At 52.7% G+C, this 19,118-nt stretch overlaps 1 protein-coding gene across 3 annotated transcripts in view; it reads left to right on the forward strand.

Moving 5' to 3' along the window:
- Positions 1-18,322, forward strand: part of RASSF4 (Ras association domain family member 4) — a 39,774-nt gene extending 21,452 nt beyond the window's left edge. Inside the window, exons 4-11 of one of the 3 annotated variants that reach the window (XM_023547146.2) lie at positions 783-925; positions 3,192-3,286; positions 4,030-4,187; positions 9,401-9,502; positions 9,758-9,809; positions 10,441-10,562; positions 11,381-11,478; positions 18,180-18,322. In XM_023547146.2, coding sequence (XP_023402914.2) covers positions 783-925; positions 3,192-3,286; positions 4,030-4,187; positions 9,401-9,502; positions 9,758-9,809; positions 10,441-10,562; positions 11,381-11,478; positions 18,180-18,249 — 840 coding nt within the window. In that variant the 3' untranslated portion in view covers positions 18,250-18,322. Of the gene's footprint in view, positions 1-782; positions 926-3,191; positions 3,287-4,029; positions 4,188-9,400; positions 9,503-9,757; positions 9,810-10,440; positions 10,563-11,380; positions 11,479-12,602 lie in introns of all 3 variants that reach the window. The other 2 variants (XM_064269814.1, XM_064269815.1) reach the window with 2 other exon arrangements.
- Positions 18,323-19,118: the final 796 nt, after the last annotated feature.

Here is a 19,118-nt window from a genome sequence, read left to right on the forward strand (position 1 = left end):
CCAAGAAACAGAAGCCAGGGGTGAGGAGACGTGTGTGAGCACAGGCTGGCCCAGGGTACGTCAGGGGGACGGGGCCAATTAGAACCTCAGGGTTTGGTGGCAGATGCCGGGACAGTGCTATCTACAGACCTGGGAAACCAAGGCTGGCTGGGGATGTGGATGAGGACAGCTGTGGATGTTCTGAGGTTGTGTCAGTGGTGGGGTACAAGGCTAAGACGTCGACAAGACTGACCCTCAGGAAAGAAGCCAGCCTAGAGATCTGGGGGATGGTTAAGCCCCTGCAGGGGTCAGAATCACCATCAGGAACAGTGCTGGGGGAGAGGATGGGGCTGAGACCAGTTCTGCCCAGGTGGTCACTGAGTCCAGCACCCTTGGTGGTCACAGGACCCCCAAGCCAGGCCGTGCGGTGGTCAGAGAGCTTCCCCTGCACATCCCTGGAGCATGTCCCCTCTCCGTGGTGTGGACGTGGCTCCTGACAGCACTGCGTTCCTGTGGGGACCAGACTTTCCAGGCTGTCCCGAGGCTGTGCCTCTGGCCAGGAGCCAGACTAAGCTGTAGAAGTGTATACCTTAGGTTTCCTTCTTCGGACCTGTGGCACATGCTGGGGAGCGCGTAGAGGCCCACACAGTGAACCTGAGCCTGGGGGGCTGCAGCTACGGACCTAAATGTCCAGGGCATTTTGTAGATGAGGGGATTAGCTCTGAGGGGCACAGGGAGGGTAGACAGTGACCCCCGAGGACTGCTGCTCAGGGGAAGAGGCTGACCGTGTGTGCACCCCACAGGAAGAAGGGGCTCTGATCATTGATGGGCTCCTCAACATCTCCTGGGGGCTGAGGCGGCCCATCCGGCTCCAGATGCAGGATGACCGAGAGCGACTGCACCTCCCCACCACCGCATGGACATCCAGGCAGCCCAGCTGTGACCCGTGAGTGTTGGGCTTGGACAGGCTGGCCCAGACAGCCCCAGTGACATTTGTCCCACCGGAGTCTACTGTTTGGGGTTTGTCTTTGGCCTCAGCATTTATCTCCCAGGTCACACCCACACCAGCATGCATCCTGGATGATCTTTCTAGATTACAGCCAGATCTCCTCACCCCGTTCCCGGAACATTCCAGGTTCCCATCACTTCCAGTTGTGTCTCTCAAAAATGTACCTTTTCTGCAAGGAGAGAGGACTGTATTACTGGCAGTCCGAGCACCCTGTGCAAACCAAAAATTTCTTGGCCTCTCCTGTTTTATCTTCAAAATTCACATACATTTAGCTTCCTACAACCGTGTAATGTTTTATTTTAATATCAGAAGAATGCTCCAATCAAGATGAAATTGTCTTCCACCTGCCTTTTTGTTTAATAGATTTTTACCTGCTCTCCCACTGCCCAAAAAAACAGTTAGCTGCTGAGTTCTTGCTTGCTTCTGCATGCAGTAAATCCTTTTAAGAGGCAAAAATTCAAAATATTTTTGCCCTTCAAATACTCAAGTAAACTTTGTGCTCTGAGAGGATTCAGCGCTTAGGTGCCTCAGCATCACATGCCCCTGCCACCTCCCCACATCACTCATAGTGACCCTATAGGACAGAGTAGAACTGCCCCTTAGGCTTTCCAAGGAGTGGCTGGTGGATTCAAACAGCTGAACTTTTAGTTAGTAGCCCAGCTCCTAACTACTGTGCCATCAGAGCTCCAGGTCACTCAGAGAATTTTTTTAAAAATTCGGACTTAGAACATAAAGTCCAGACCACTTAGGATGGCTGCTAGTGCAGCTGGTGATACCCTCCCCACCTGCCGTCACAGTGTGTTCTGCAGGAACGCCAGAGGCCTCCACATAGCTCAGTTCCTAGTTCCTCCACCCCAACTCGGTCACACACTTCCCCAGGCCTCCCTGAGCTGTGTCCCACCATGCTACTTCCGTCTCCTACCACACACTGCCTGCCCTAGCTTGGGGTCCATCCTGCCAAGAGGCCTGGAGGTTGCCCCCCTCAAGTGGCCCTTCCCAGTGACTCCATGCCTGACGATCCTCCAGGAATACACGGGGCACTGCATGTGTCCATGCTTCCATGTGTCCATATGACAGAGCCCGACGCAGAGTCCCTGCCCAACGCTCCTCCAGGAACGCACAGGCACTGCATGTGTCCATGTGTCCGTGTGTCCATGTGTCCATGTGACAGAGCCCAGCACAGAGTCCCTGCCCAACGCTCCTCCAGGAACGCACAGGACACTGCATGTGTCCATGTGTCCATGTTATGGAGCCCAGCATAGGGTCCCTGCCCAACGCTCCTCCAGGAACGCACAGGACACTGCATGTGTCCATGTGTCCATGTGGCGGAGCCCAGCACAGAATCCCTGCCCAACGCTCCTCCAGGAACACACAGGACACTGCATGTGTCCATGTGTCCATGTGGTGGAGCCCAGCACAGAATCCCTGCCCAACGCTCCTCCAGGAACACACAGGGCACTGCATGTGTCCATGTGTCCGTGTGTCCATGTGTCCACGTGTCCATGTGTCCATGTGACGGAGCCCAGCACAGAGTCACTGCCCAACGCTCCTCCAGGAACGCACAGGACCTGCATGTGTCCATGTGTCCATGTTATGGAGCCCAGCACAGAGTCCCTGCCCAATGCTCCTCCAGGAACGCACAGGGCACTGCATGTGTCCATGTGTCCATGTGTCCACGTGTCCATGTGTCCATGTGACAGAACCCAGCACAGAGTCGCTGCCCAACGCTCCTCCAGGAACGCACAGGGCACTGCATGTGTCCATGTGTCCATGTGTCCACATGTCCATGTGTGCATGTGTGCATGTGATAGCCCAGCAGAGAGTCCCTGCCTAACGCTCTTCTAGGAACAGACGGGGCACTGCATGTGTCCATGTGTCTGTGTGTCCATGTGATGGAGCCCAGCACAGAGTCCCTGCCCAACGCTCCTCCAGGAACGCACAGGACACTGCATGGGGTGGAGCCCAGCACAGGCCCCTCAGCTCTGCCTTGTCAGACTCACCCTCTTTCCTGCAGACACATGGAGAAGTCTTTGCTTCCCTTTAATGCTTGGATCGGCTCCTCAGCATGAAATTCCCGCTTCAGCATGACCTGTCCTCCCTGCTTCTAGCCCATGTCTGCCCTCCAGAGGTCGCTGGCCTCTTTCTTCCACCTGAGGTACTCTCTGCCAGCAGGAAGTCTGAGCATGCACTTGTCTCTTTTCAGAAAGGAACCCACTCCTCAGAACAACAGTGGGGGCTCTGCTGAGGAGCCAGGTGCTGAGCCTTTGCAGAGGGCCGAGAGCTCCACACACAGCTCAGGTGAGGGCCTGCAAGCTGCCCGGGGCCCTGTCTCGGCCAGGGTGGGAGGGACTCTCTGAAGAACTGGTTTGTGGAGTAGCAAAGAGCGACTTCTTCTCTCTTCAGTAGCTGCCATCATGAAATACCTGCTCAGACGGGATGCTTTATACGCATTCCCGTGCATTCCTCACAACAGCACCCCAAGGTGACAGTTGTGACCTCCTTCTGCAGACAAGGAGTCTGAGCCTGGCAGAGGCGACCTAGTGTGTAAGTGGTTATATTTCTATACCCACGCTGTGCTCTGGGACAAGGAGACATCGGAGCGGGCGGGTGATGCTGCCCAGGCTTCCTCAGGCCTTTGGGACCCTTCATCACTCTTGGATTTGCAGACACTCGTCTCTCTCGTTGTGCCCCTCCCTGAGCGCTTAGTGCAGGGCGTCCCCCAGCGTGGGTGCTCAGGGCACAGGCCTAGGGCTACCCCACCCATTGGCCCAGCTGCCCACCTCCTACCCCCGGTGACCAATGAGTAACTCTGTCACAGGGTCACACTCTGGCTGTTACCTTGCCTATCTGCAAACCGGGTGCAATGCAGGCTGTGCCCCAGCCTCCCTGACTGCAATCACGTGACGTGCTACCATCAGTGACACGGTGTGCTGACGAGAGGATGGACCCAGACCCCACAGGAGGCAGGACTGCGATTGGTGGCAGCCACCTTGCCATCATTCTCACCAGTGCCTTGGCCTGTCCTCTGCTTCTCACTGCAGAGCCCCTGACAGAGGACACAGAGGTCCCACAGCTACTGCGGACCAGGAGCGATGCCAGTTGTGTGATTCAGAGGAGGCCTAAGGGCCGCACGCCCGGTGAGGCCCAGAGGGTCCGGCAACACCGCTTCTCCATCAACGGCCATTTTTACAACCACAAGGTGATGCCCCAGCCTGCCCTTTCCTCCTGGCCCTTTGCCACCTTGTGTATGGGGTGTGCCAGCCCCCAGCACAAGCACAGCTGTTCAGCTCTACTGTGGGCCCAGGGATCGTTAGATTTAACCTCATGGTGAAGGGAGAGTGGTGGCACTTCAGTCATAGAATATCTTGCTTTCCATTCCGGAGACCTGGGTTTGAGTCCCAGCCACCGAGCCTCACGCACAGCCACCACGTGTCTGTCGTGGAGGCTTGCACGTTGGTATGTTACTGAACAGGTTTCAGTGCTATTTCCAGACTAAGATGGACTAGGAAGAAAGACCTGGTGATCTGCTTCCAAAAACCAGTCACCGAAAACCCCGTGGATCGCAGCACTTCGATCCCAAAACCCCGTGGATCGCAGCACTTCGATCCCAGAACCCCGTGGATCGCAGCACTTCAATCCCATTGTGCATGGGGTTGCCATGAGCCCATGGATCGCAGCACTTCGATCCCATCGTGCATGGGGTTGCCGTGAGCCCATGGATCGCAGCACTTCGATCCCATCGTGCATGGGGTTGCCGTGAGCCCATGGATCGCAGCACTTCGATCCCATCGTGCCTGGGGTTGCCATGAGCTGGGAGCGAGTTCAACGGCTGCAGACCACATTAATTCCAAACTCCTCAGCTCATGGTGGGGGGCCTGGTGGTGCAGTAGTTACGAGTTACGACTGCTAACCAAAAGTCAGCAGTCTGAATCCACCAGCTGCTCCTCGGAAGGCCCATGGGGCAGTTCTACTCTGTCCCGTAGGGTCGCTACAAGTCAGAATTGACTTCATGGCAACGGATGGTCTTTTTAACCTCACGATGACCCTGTGTCCTGATGAGGGAACAGGCTCAGGACCCCAGATGTCTTACCATAGTCACACCAGAATAAGACTCCAGCTCATGACCTCAAACCTTACATTTTGCCCTCTATAATCACTGTCAATCCATTCCCAGAAGTCACACAGATTCTTGGCAAATGAACGCTGGGTGCCTGAGGCGGGCAGCGACACCAAGTGTATCTTTACTCGGCCAGTTTCCCCATGAGGTTTGTCCCCTCATTGGGCTGGCTGGGAACGTCACGCTGTTGCCCTCTCCCTGGCTAAGGTGTACCCAGGGGTACGTGCATCGGTGCTCAGAGAACCTAGAGCAGCCCCCGTTCCCAGCACTGCGCCTTTGTCGGGGGAGGCATTGTACTGACCTCAGGAACAGACATCCTCCCCTAGATTACATCATCTCGTAAACAAGCCCAACTGGCATTGTTACCATAAATGGGACGAGGGGGCCGTGAGGGCAGGCGAGGCTAAATAGGGTGTCCCGTAACAGGCTATATCCTGCCACTCCAGGAAACAAAAGCAGAGGTTCCTGGTTTAAGCAGCTGCCCTGCCTGATGGCCAATGACTCACAGAGGGGAGGTCATGAGAAAGGACAGGTCTCCTGCTCTGCCTGAGCAGGTTGCCTAGGTGAGGCCTGCCAGGGGCCACTCAAGCCACTCCTGGGCACCCTGGACTTTGGGATAGAGAAGGGGCCCTGCTAGAGTCACAGGACCTCCTTCCACTTCCTGCCAGGGTAAAAGAAAGATTGGTTGTTTTGGCTAGAGTCCAGAAAAATCCAGGACTATTTGGAAGTGGAGTTTCCTGACAGAGCGAAGGAGAAGCAAGGGCTTAAATTCAACAGAGATTAAGAATGGTCTCGATTAGCCTAAAGACAGAATACAACCAGTTGCCGTGGGGTCAACTCCAACTCGTGGCAATCGCTGCGTGTCAGCACAGGAGTGTGCGCCCCAAGGGATTCATGGCTCGTGGCGATCCCTGCGTGTCAGCACAGGAGTGTGCGCCCCAAGGGATTCATGGCTCGTGGCAATCGCTGCGTGTCAGCACAGGAGTGTGCGCCCCAAGGGTTCCATGGCTCGTGGCGATCCCTGCGTGTCAGCACAGGAGTGTGCGCCCCAAGGGTTCCATGGCTCGTGGCGATCCCTGCGTGTCAGCACAGGAGTGTGCGCCCCAAGGGTTCCATGGCTCGTGGCGATCCCTGCGTGTCAGCACAGGAGTGTGCGCCCCAAGGGTTCCATGGCTCGTGGCGATCCCTGCGTGTCAGCACAGGAGTGTGCGCCCCAAGGGTTCCATGGCTCGTGGCGATCCCTGCGTGTCAGCACAGGAGTGTGCGCCCCAAGGGATTCATGGCTCGTGGCAATCGCTGCGTGTCAGCACAGGAGTGTGCGCCCCAAGGGATTCATGGCTCTTGGCGATCCCTGCGTGTCAGCACAGGAGTGTGCGCCCCAAGGGTTTCATGGCTCTTGGCGATCCCTGCGTGTCAGCACAGGAGTGTGCGCCCCAAGGGATTCATGGCTCTTGGCGATCCCTGCGTGTCAGCACAGGAGTGTGCGCCCCAAGGGTTTCATGGCTGTGATCTTTTGGAAGCAGATTGCCTGGCCTTTCTTCCAAGCCTCCTTAGGGTACACTTGAATTTTCAACCTTCATATTAGCCCCACCCAGGGACTCCCACAGATGTAGAATATGACTTGGTTATTCTTTAAATCTTGTTTCAAAAGGGGATTTAGTCTGTAAAGTGTTAAGTAAGCACTAAAAAAAACTAGCCGTTAGCATTTGAGTAAACATCGATGTGCTATTTTAATGAGTTATCCAAAATTTTACAAAGAACTTTTTCACAGGCTAAGGCTCTCTCCATTCTATATTCTTTGCTCCATGATTCCAGGTACAGTGAGGAAGGGTATCTTTGGTCTATTCACACTTCCTCTAAAGTGCTCATTCACCCCTGAGAGGTCTGCCCAAGAAACTTGATTTCAGTAGTTGCAAATGTCACGGAACACAAAGGCGTCTGGAGCACATGATAACCTTGGAAATGACCTAAAATGAACAGCTGGGCCCCCCATCATAGCCCCTTACTTACATTTGAACCATCCTAAGAAAGAAGTGCTACTCAGCCAGCCTGACCCCTGGCCTTCCACCTGGAATCCAGGTGGAGTGGCTTCTCCCTGTAACAACAGAGTTACCTGCAGAACATGGTCCTTCCAAGACATGAAAGAGTATCTTCAACATTTGGGAAAGTTAATTCATACCTTCAAGGTGAGCAAGGTGCTCCCAAAGAGAAACCATATACAAAATCCCTCTTTCTTACCTTGCTTTACATTCACACAGAATTAGTGTCCTTAGAAATTAAGTGAAAAGTCACTTAAGTCATAGGGAAAAGTAAAAAAAACAAAAATTCCTAGAATTGGGTCCATGGGGTGGTTGTCATTTTTTTTTCTGGATTTTGTGCACTGTCACTTCAGTCATCTTCCAAAACTGTTCTGATTCAGAGTATTGTGGGTTTTCTTTCTGGCCCGGGTAAACTTTGCACCTGCTCCCACTGCTTTGCCCTGGCCTCTTGGCCTCAGTGTGTTCTACTGGAGAGAAACCATTGTTAGAGGTGGGTGTTCAGCCAGGAGACCTTGGTTCAGACTTGAAGTTGGTTGGTATCATCTTGAGAAAAGAGCTTGGTGCAGAAGAAACACTAACGGTGTCTGGTTTAGTAAGACCTCCCTTTTCCTTGGAACAGCCTGGTTCCTCTGTTTATTCTATATTTCTTGGGGGCCCAAACCCCAATTCTGAGCTGTTTTCTGTACAACTCAGAGTCATTCTATGTCTCAACTATGGAAGAGGCTAAGTTCTTTGAGTGTGACTCTGCTGCTGACCCACTTAGGAGTCCCTGCTTGGTACAAACGGTTAACATGCTCAGCTGCTAACCAAAAGGCTAGAGTTTGAGTCCACCCAGAGGCACCTTGGAAGAAAGGTCTGGCAATGAACTTCCAAAAACTCAGCCATTGAGAATCTTCTGGAGCATAGTTGTAGTCTGATACCCATGACGTTGCCATGAGTTGGAGTCAGCTTGACGGCCACAGATAACTGGTCACTGACCCTCTAGAGATCCTGAGCAAGTCCCTGAAGTGTCCGGAGCTCCATTTCCCTCCTCAAGGAAGCAGAGCTAGGGTCATAGAGGGGGACACATGAATTTGAATTGTGAAAACTGTGAAGAGTTGACCCACAGAGAAGGGAGAGCTGTTTGAGGCAGAGGAATGGCATACCCTGGGAGGCATGAGCCCGGGCATTAAAGTGCGGGATCTCAGGTGTCACCGAGCCGTTTGAGTCACAGCTCCACCATCTCAAGATGCATGGCCTTGACTGGCTACTTAGTATCCCTCTGCCTCGGTTTCCCACCTAAGGAAGGGGAATGATTATAGGTCCTTCAAAAGGCTCTTGTCAGGTTTAAGTCAAAGATGGTATAAAAAACGCTTGGCAGGTTTACTACACAGGCCATGTTTATCGAGGACTTATGCATCAGGCAATTGCTGGTGGATTTCATCTATGGAGTCTCAGGGACAAAGGCAAGATACCTGCAAGAGTGTCATGTGTCCAGAACCTATCAAGAAGCCAAGGGGCTGGGAAACAGGGTGCTTGTTCTCATGTGCACATAGCCATGAAGGGAGCCGTGGAGGGTGTCAGACAGACCAGGGTGTACCATCGGATGTTTTTAACAAGAACGGCATTTTAAAGCAGTGCTTCTCACCACCTGGCCTTCTCAAAAGGCGAATTCTGATTCAGGAGGTCTGGGGCGGGACCAGAGTCTGCTCGCGTAGCGAGTCCAAACCACACTCTGAGTACCAGGCTTCTAGAAGGGTGTTCTAGCAGCAGTGTAGAGAAAAGACTGGACAGTAACAGGTCAGGTCAGGAGGCTAGTGTGGCGATAATCGAGGGCCTCAACTCGGGCCAGTCCGCTGGGGGAATGCGGAAGAGAGGGCAGATTTGCGACTCCCGGCCCTAGAATCCACAGACACTTGGTGATTTAATCGGCAGGTGAGGGAGAGACTGGTTACCACCACGCCCGTGTGAATTCCTTCCTTGGCACTGGTTCCTAGAATCCAGAAAGCTGACCCTTATACGAATGTAGGCACCTTCTTTACGGGATGCTGTAGGACGTGAAGTAGTACTGCTTCCCCGAGGGCCCCCAGATCTGGGAACAGCTTGCATGCGGATCTATCTGAATGGATAGGCATGACTGTTCCCAGAGCCCAGGGAGAGGGCCCCTTGCTGTCCGGGTCTGCTCAGAATGGTCTGGCCAAACAGTGGGTCCAGACCCCTGTATCATGTCGGCCCAGGCGGTCTGCCCTGACTTGCCCCCATCCCTACCCGGCACAGACCTCCGTGTTTACTCCTGCCTTTGGCTCCATAACCAACGTGAGGGTCAACAGCACCATGACAACCCTGCAGGTGCTCACCCTGCTGCTGAGCAAGTTCAGAGTAAGTCTGGCGGTGCAGCGGCCTGTGCTGGTACTGGTGCTTTGTCGTTTTGTCTGGTGGGGTGAGGGGTGTGGGGGAGGGAGGGGCGGGGGAGTGATGGTGAAGCTCGGAAAGCTGCCTGTGGCTCCTGGGGAGAAGGTCTAGGAAGGTTTCCTTGGCTGAGGGAGCATTTCTGGGAATTCATACAGAAAAGGGAGGTTCCTTGGGGGTTGTGTGTGGCATTGCGGTGTGGTCTGACTCTTGCTGCTCGTGCAGGTGGAAAATGGCCCCGAAGAGTTTGCACTCTACATGGTGCACGAGTCAGGGGGTAAGTGTCTGGCTGTGTTTATGGATCCAGAAATAGAATGTCTCTGTCCACTCAGCCAGCCCGCCCCTCCCCCATCACATGGTTCTCTGGGAGGCCCTGTGCTGGGCGGGGTGGGAGCATGGGGCAGCTGGTCCTCCTTGTCCTGGGATACGCTGTTCCTCCACCAGGAATGTTTCTCCCCATCCCAAACCTGGGAGCTTGTGTCCTGTCTTTCAGAGCCCACGAAAATGTTATGGGAAGTCACCTCTAACTTCTTCAACCCAAGTGAATGGTTCTCAGCTCAGTGGGTCTCAGTCAGGAGTGGTGGGGTGCAGGAAACGATCTGAGAACCACTGGGGTGGGACCTGCTCGTCCCCCTGTGCTGCAGTCACGCGGCACAGTCTAGGAACCCCCCAGCGTGAGCAGGCCTCGGCTGCCCCTCCGCGTCCCCTATCTCTGCTCCCTCGGCCCCCATTTCTTTCAGAGCTGGGCCTTTGCTGCTGAGATGGTGTCTCAGGGCAGCAATAGCAGCGAGGTCTGGAGAAGATTCCCAAGCTCCCTTGGATGTCAATTGTCCATCATGTTCCTGTCCTGCATCAAAGAGAGGCGATTCTTATGTCCCATGAATTTTGAAAACCATCTCTCTTTTCAGAAAGGACAAAGTTAAAAGACCATGAGTACCCCCTGATTTCCAGAATCCTGCACGGGCCATGTGAGAAGATTGCCAAGCTCTTCCTGATGGAAACGGACCTGGGTGAAGAAGTCCCCTATGACGTGAGTGAGGGCTAGGACTCCGGGTCCTGTTCCTGAGGGGCAGGCGGTGTGGGGGACCCCTGAGGGCTCTGAGGGTGACCACCGCCGAGGTCCCACCACTGTCCTGACTGCCCCAGGCCCAGCACAGTCATGACATAGGTTCTCTCACTTCCTGCCACCCAGCAACCGCCAGCTTTATCAGCCAGCTTAGGGAAGAAAAACACCCTGGGTCCTAGAACCAGGTAACCATGGCCTAGTCCTTTCTCCTCAGGCAAGTAAACCCTTCATTGGAGTGTGTCTTCTTGTTGTTACGCTCACATCCCACACCAGGTCTCCTTAACCAGGCCCGACTCGGGATGGGTAAGAGGTGTCTGAGTCTTACCAACAGCCTGAGTCTTGGCCGGACAATGAGCAAGTTTCCCGACTCTACTCAGAAAAGGCCCACATGGCTTGGACGCCAGGGAGAGAGTCCCTTCTGCAGGCTGAGGGCCCTGGTGGCCCTGCATCTCTCAGGCTGCTCTCAGGACTGGGGCAGTTTCATTCCATTGTTAGAAACAATGGCAAGCCCACCCACTTGTATGACTCTATTTTACAATTGAATGCTTTTCCTAGTATTCATTGGATATCTCCTCCTAGAGCTGAGAGTTGCCTTTCAGGTGAGAAGGGGCTACTGCCTCCCATCCTAGCACATGATAGAGCAGCCATAGGGATGGGAAGGGGCACCTGCTTCCCTGGACACAGGCTTGTGCTCAACTGGCCCTCGAGGAAGCCATAAGGAAAAGAAAATGCATTCTTGGCTTTTAATTGAAAGCACACTAAAATGTTCTTGGATTTTCTAGGTCGCTCAGTACATTAAGTTTGAAATGCCGGTGCTGGACGGTTTTGTTGAGAAATTAAAAGAAGAGGAGGAAAGAGAAATAATCAAACTGACCATGAAGTAAGCAGCACATAAAAAGCCAGTCGTAGCTTCCGGATACCAGGGGCCAGCCTGCGAGGCAGCAAGGACAGGGCCAGGGCTGGGAGGTTTCCTTGTAAAGCCCAGCTTCCTGCTCAGTACTGATACGAGGCTGGGGGGACAGCGGCCAGGATGGCAGGGAACAGCCCAGACTACCCCCCAGAGCCAGCATCCTCACTAGCATGGACACGTGCTGCAGAAAACATGGCTGGGAAGTCAGAGAGCCAGGAGCATGGGTGGGTGCTGCGTCCACATGTGAGTCTGCTGGGGCCACAGGTTGGAGAGCTGGCCTCAGAGAGGGCCTGCTCAATAAAGACTTGGCCTGGTGTGGGGCCGTCTGTACCTGCGGGAAGTCTGAGCCAGCCCAAAGCAGTGGCAGGTTTTGGTACACCAGATGACATCTTCAGGTGCAAAGACCAGTGGAATGGAAGGGTGAGGAGGTGTCACCTCGCAACCCCTGGGGAAGCTGCATCTGGCCGCCTGTGTGAGGTTAGGCAGGTTGTACTTCCTGATGGTCTGTTTCTTCCTCTGGTCACAAGGGGGAGCATGGAGGGCTTTCAGCCAATGCTCCGGTCAGAGTCCAGCTGAGGAGAGAAAGGATGAAGGCACTCACCTTGAGAGCCTGAGGTGGGGACCTGTTTCTGATTCTGGCTTCTGGCTGAATGACTCTCAGAAAACCACATCCCCCTCCCCCAGGCCTCCATCAGTGAGTGTGGCCTGACCCAGAGAGCCAGAAGAAACCCCAATCAGAGGGAACAGATCTGCCACACAGTCGGCCATGCCATTGTAGGTTTGGAGCCAGAGGGGGCCTCGGGAGTCACCCAGGCCATCTTCTGAGTATACAGTGGGGAAGCTGAGGTCCGAGATGAGAAAGGATGCCACACAGGCTATCTCAGCAAAATTCTACTTTGAAACAACGTTCCTCAGCCATGTCTGATCGCTCCGCACAGTGGTCTCAGGGTGGGGGCCGGCTTAACCTCTCTTTGCCTGCAGTGGGTGGTGGCCACAGTCAGTTGGTCAGGAGTAGTGGGTCTCCTGGAGCCTGGCATCTGCCACCCCCCTCAGCCTCCCCAGCCCAGTGGGTCCTTTGGTTGTGTCTCCGCCAGGTTCCAAGCCTTACGTCTGACAATGTTGCAACGCCTGGAGCAGCTGGTGGAGGCCAAGTAGCTGGCCAGCGCCTGCCTCTCCTACAGCCCCCAAGCGCCAGTGTACGCTGAGTCCCAGCGCCGGGCTGCCACGTATTGCTGACTAGTCACACTGATGCATGGCCCTGCCTGAGGAACTCGGTGCCTACGCCTCCCACCTGTGCAAAGCCAAAGCCCTGAGTCCCCCGCCCTAGCCCTCAGCTCCCAGGTGAGCATGCCTAGCACCAGCCCAGGCCTGAGGAGCCAGGAACTTGCTGGGTGTGTCTGCATGTGAGCAGACCAGGCAGAGTGGAGCCCTGAGGCTGTGGCACTGGCCACATCATGTGGCTGGATGGCCGTGGTCAATCCTGTTCACCCCACACCTCTCCTGCTCAGGAAAGCAGAGCCTGCATGAGCCCCTGGAGTGTGCTTCTTCAGCTCTCTAGTGCCTGGCCCAGAGCCTGTGAGGGGCCATAGCCCCTGACCTCATCACCCACACAAACACAATCCACGGGATCTCTGTCTGTCCATCGTGTCATGCTGCCAGCAGGAACTCTGCTACTCGGAAAAACAGGGTGGCCAACAGGCATGGACATGGCTCTGCTTGCAGCTACCACTTACCCACGGCGTCCCTGGCCTCTTAGCCTCAGACGTCACCGCAGGAACCTCACCCAGCCCAGTACCCCTGGCAGAGTCCGGACCAGGAATAAGATACAGACATTCATCGTCTCTATAGCACTGGCCTCAGCTTTACCAATGAGACCCAGAGGAATTCTTATAAGGAGCAAGAAACCTGCCCATTTGATCCTGTTGAGTAGGTGGTCAGCGTGGCATTGGGAGGGTACTGCCCCTGTGTAGACAAGCACCCTCCAGGGTCTGCCTGGCAGAGGCCTTGCGTAGCGGTCATCATCCCATCCCTACTGCCCTGCAGACACCTGGTGCCCTTACCTTCCCCAGGCCTGCTTTGCCCTGCTGTGGTGGGCAGTCTTGCCACTTGCCTTCAAAGAGGCACGATGAGGAGAAATGTCTGTTTAGGGAGAAAGGGTTTTGCATTCCCTGGACCAGATACAGAACAGTCTGTGTTTGTGAGCTGCTGGAAAACTTCTGGAATGAGATCCCTTTGCAAAACTATGTACCAGTCACTCGAAGTGCTTTTCCAAAGCAAGGGCAAACTGAAGGCTCAAAGGCTTATCCCAGTCACCTCTGTGGATGATGGATGCAGAGGGAAGAACTATAAAGGGCTCCAAAGATAGGAAAACTTCTCTGCCCACTCACATGGAGGCGCCTCACCAGTGCCTGTAATGAGCAGAGACTTGGGACTGTGCGGTGGGGACCCCGTCTGTCAAGGTGACCTTTGCACCAGGGCCACCCTACCCCAGCTTCTGTCCTGCTCTGTCAAGGCAGCTGCATCATCAGAGACACACAACAGGACGTCATGGGGAGGTGTGGCCACTCTCCTGTTGTCTGCTCTCCTTACCAAGCAGAGCTTTCTAGGTGCTCAATAAATGAGCTGTGAAATCAGCTAGCGAAAACCCCGTGGATCACAGCTCCAATCTCCTTGTGCATGGGGTCACCATGTGTTGGAGGCCAACTTGACAACAGCTAACAACAAGAACGTATTTAACTGAAGAAATTAGGAAAAGGTTTTCTTATACTTTTTGCTTGTGTCTCCACTGGGACCCCTTGCTGCAACCTCTCAAACCCTTACGTATGCTTAGCTGCATTTGGCAGAAGAGCCACAGCTGAACTGCAGCCCACTGCTCTTGAAGTTGGTACAGCTCCTGTTTCCATGTATATCCTGGAGCTGAGGTCCAGCCCAAGAAGAGATGGTGCCATAGGACATAGAATAGGAACCACTGGTGAGGGCCTTGGGCTGCTAGACAGTGAGCGACAGGTCACACAGAATCTTATCATCAGGATGGGCTGTAGGAATCTTCTAGGAAGGGGTTCTCAGTAAGAGGGAGGCAGAGACTAGGTGAGGGTAGGAAATGAATGAAGACAGGAGCTTCCCAGGTAGTTTTACTCCCCACCCTTGATTTAAAACCTTGGATCTAGGCAGGTGCCCGCCCAGTTGTTCAGCATGAATGGAGTAATGTCCTTGTGCCAGGTCCTGTGCTCAGCCCTGGAGGTGCAGACTAAGGCACATCCAACCAGCATTCAGGGAGCTCCTTGTGAGAAGAGGCCAGGCCAGACACTGGGGAATGTTGGGGGGCCAGCTGAGCGAGATCCAAGGGAGCACCCAGAAAGGAGGCCTGAGGCTGAGCTGGAGCTGGCTACAATGGCGTGTGGCATCCCAGGCCAAGGAGAGATGCCTACCAACTGGGGACAGGACGAGGCGGCCCAGCTCACAGAAACCTCTGCACACACTGGACTTTTTATTTTTGAGCAGTTGTTACAATATTATTTAGTTGAAGGATTTTTTAGGTAAGTGTTAGTTTTGCTCTTAAAACTAGCTGCTGGATATTATCCCTAAGAAAAATCACTAGGAAGTTTTGCAGGAAAGGGGAAGACATCCACTTCTACAGTCAGCTGAGGAGTTAACAGACCTTTCTGTAAATGCATCCTTGGTTTTCAGAAAAGCTGGTGGGTGGTTCAGCTCACCTCACGGCTCAGTTCAGACCCTCTGTGGTGGGCTCTGTACTTTCCAGCTGGGGTATGCAGGGAGTTATATTTCCCCTTCTCAACGGCACTTACGATATTTTATGTGCTTTATTACCTGAGATTCTATCTCACTAGAATCTCAGGTAATAAAGCAAAGACAGTGTCCCTGGGTGGCACCAGTGGTTAAGTGCTGGGCTAGTAACCGAATGGTCAGCATTTTGAACCCACCCAGAGGCACCCTGGAAGAAAGGCCTGCGATCTGCTTCTGAAAAATCAACGATTGAAAACCCTGTAAAGCGATTCTACTCTGACACACACAGAGTCGCCAGGAGTCAGAATCGACTTGACAGCAACTAGTACAAAAGTAAAGACTCCTGTCACTGAACGCCTTCCCCTAAAACAGGAACCAGAGAAAATCATAAACAGCACAGGATAAAATCAACCTTACAGCAAAAGAAAGACTGGGCTTGGATGGAAAACAAAATACCAGAAGGGATCAAGAACAGCTTGTTTTTCCCACAGTGATAATCACATGCTGCTTGCTTAGAATGTTTACCAGAAAATGGGTTAAAGACCTTTCCACTGACAAAACAAAGCTGTGTGTTTACCAGGGCACATCTGGCCCCTTATAACCAGGGACAGAGGCCAGAAGCATCTGAGTCTGATCAAGGTAGTCTGCAGAGGTGGAACATAATGTTCCACTGTGCGCATAGGGCAGGAACGCCCAGCAGCTGCAAGGGGTAGTAAGCAGGGGACATTAGCCCACCCTGCCCCTTGGTTCTTCAGCTGTGGCCAGGCAGGGATCTGCATTAGAGCCAAGCAGTTCCAAGTGTCAGAACAGCCGATGCATACACTATGTGGACCCCAGGGACTGTGATCCTCTGGGAGAGAGCCAGCTGTTCATGTGCCCAAGACTCAGAGTGTGCAGGGCGGGACCCCTGCGCCCTCCTGGCTAGGCTTTTAATGGAGCTGTTTTCTGCAGAAACAGGAATGGAAATTCCCGGGGCTTCCTTTCCCAGAGAACCCAGAGGAAACGGACAGCAAAGTCTCAGGCTTGGTGCACAGAACCCATTGTTCAGGGTCCCTGTGCTGTGCTGGAGCACCTGGGTCAGTCATGTGACCAGGCTGCTTACTCTTGGACTGGGGATCATTGTGGCCAAGCACAGGCCCAGGCAGCAGCACTCCTTGCTGAAACCGTGCTTGTGTGTCTGGGTCTGCCCGACTGCAAGGGGGTGGGAGCAGGGGACAAAGCCATAGTAAAAGGAAGCTGTCTTGCTACGATTTTTCTTAGCCCACAGGCCTCTTCTTTCTAGAATGGGCCCTTCAAATACCACAGGCCCATGACACACCAGTCCCTGCTGAGTGCAAATCCCCAGAATGTCCCAGCCGCTAGGATCTGGCTGCTCTTGGCCCAGAATCCCTAGAAAGATGTACTGTTAGGATTCGATGGTGGCATAGCCCGTCTTTTCTGCCCTCTGGGTCTTTCCTACCTTTCTACCCTTCTGTCTTTCTTAAGTATGTATGACCATTTGAGAGTCCTGGTGGTGCAGTGGTTAAGGGCTCGGCTGCTGACCACAAGGTTAGCAGTTCAAATCTACCAGCCGCTCCTTGGAAATCCTATGGGGCAGTTCTACTCTGTCCTGTAGGGTCGCTGTGAGTCGGATCAACTTGACAGCAACAGGTTTATAACCATTTTCAATAATTTAATTTGCTTTACAATAACCTGGCATCCCATCTGAGGGATGTGCTGTTATTTAGAGGTTAAGAGTGTAGACAGTGGAGCAAGACTGGTTGCAAAACCTGGCTCTACCGCTTATAAATATGTGACCTTGGCAAGGTACTTGTCTCAGTTTTTTCATCTGTAAAATGGGGATAATAACAGTTCCCATCTCTTAAGGTTGTTGGGAGGTATATTAGTCAGCTGTAATACCACCAAAAATCTCAGTGGCTACCACAGCATTTATTTCTCTTTCATATTACATGTCAGTTACTGTGGTGGCTGTGGGTTGGCTTATGTGCCTCTGACCCACACATCTTCTCATTCTGGATCCTTACCTGAAGGAGCTGCCCCTGCTAGGGACACATTATTCTCAAGGTAGGAAAAAGAGCATGAGTGGTGTCCTCATGTCCTCATGTGCACAGTTGGCCAAGGCAGTCACGTGGCGAAGTCAGCATCAGTGGGATGGGGACCTGCTTCTCCAGGAGGCACTGACATCACAAGGCAGTGGAGAGGGATGTAGAATCACAGAAGGGTAGCAAATGCAGGGCAACAGCTCTTCCACAGGAACACTAAAGTATCCAAACGGTGCCTGGCACATAAGAGGCATTCAGTAAGTGTTGACTATTATTACACTAGAAAGGAAACTGAGAGCATAAAATCCTGCCTATTTTCTCTCCCCCTTTCCTCCTTTTTTCACCTGTATTCTCTCCCTCTTGGTCTCCATTCATGGCTTGTGTCCCTCTCCACCCCTACCTCCTATTCTGTCCAGTCTTGGCCACCCACACCCCTCTATTTCCTCAAACTTTTGTCTCTCTCTTTTTGACGTCCAGCTTTCTTTACCCAGTTCTCACCCTTTTCCATCTACACATGTCCAAGCCCTCTGTGGCTGGCCCACTTGTTTTCAGGCACAGGAAAATGGGATAATCCACCCTCACTTGGTGCATGCAAAGGGGTGAACTAATGACTGTCTTACTAGTCAAATACTTTGGAGTAAATTTCATCTTACTATTTTAGCCATCATAGAGCAAATAGTCCCAGCAGGGCATTTTCGCTCTTGAAATTTTGTCCTAAACCATCCCTGGCAGCTCTGGCAACTGACTCCCCTCAAGCTTCTCCAACCACCATCATCAACAACTTGTAATAATGCAATAATAAAAGTAATAACAATGGCTCATATTTCATATGTGTTATGCATTGTGCTAAGTACTTCATCTCATTTCATCTTTACAACAATCCAGATATCATCCATATTATAGACTTCACAGTCCTTGTTCAGACCTCAGGCAGTGCTTCGTGAGACTATACTGAAGATGAATGACCAGGGGACAGATGTCAAAGCACTTTGTAAACAATAAAGCATCTTATAAATTCATTAATTCAACGAATTTGCATGATTGTCTGTTACCTCAGGGCACTGTTCTTGGGCAATGCAGGGGCAGCCAAGAGCTAGAGACAGATCATAATGGGCTTTGCATGTCATCGTTTCATCGTAAGGCTTTTGCTCTAAGTGACATGAAAAGCCTTTGGAGGGTTTTGAACAAAAGAATGACGTGATCTGACTTGAGTTTTAAAAGGATCATTCCAGGACTTGTAGAGAGACCATTGAGGAAGGCAGTGCCACAATCCAGACAGGAGATGACAGGAGACTTGGTTGAGGTGACACTAGTGGAGGTGTTGAGAGTGGTTTGGTTCTATGTGTATGTTGAAGATCGGGCCAACAGAATTTGCTGATGAACTGGATGCAGCTTGGGTAAAAAAGAAGAGACAACGATGACATCAAGGTTTTGGACCAGAGCAACAGGAAAGATGGCGTGGCCATCAGTTGATGAGATAAAGACTCTTGAAGGAGCAGGTTAGGAGGTATCAGGAGTTTGTTTAGAGGCATGTTAGGTTTGGGATGTCCATTACACAAGCAAATGGAGAGATTCAGTAGACAATTGGATATAAAGTCTAGAGTTTAAGAATATTTCCATCCAAGGGTCGACTGGAGTTACTAATTCGGGAGTCTTCAGCAAACACAGTATTAGAAGCCATTAAACTGGTGGAGTTCCTCCAGGGGAGTGAGGGCACGTAGTGAACCAGTCAGAGGGTTGAGCATAGTTGGCAAAGGAGGGGTAGCCTATCAGGTAGAAGAACCAGGAGAGATCATTACTACAGAGAAAGAGGGTGGTGTGTGG

Source organism: Loxodonta africana, chromosome 16 (genome assembly GCF_030014295.1).
Source record: "Loxodonta africana isolate mLoxAfr1 chromosome 16, mLoxAfr1.hap2, whole genome shotgun sequence".
Classification (NCBI taxonomy): Eukaryota; Metazoa; Chordata; class Mammalia; order Proboscidea; family Elephantidae; genus Loxodonta; species Loxodonta africana.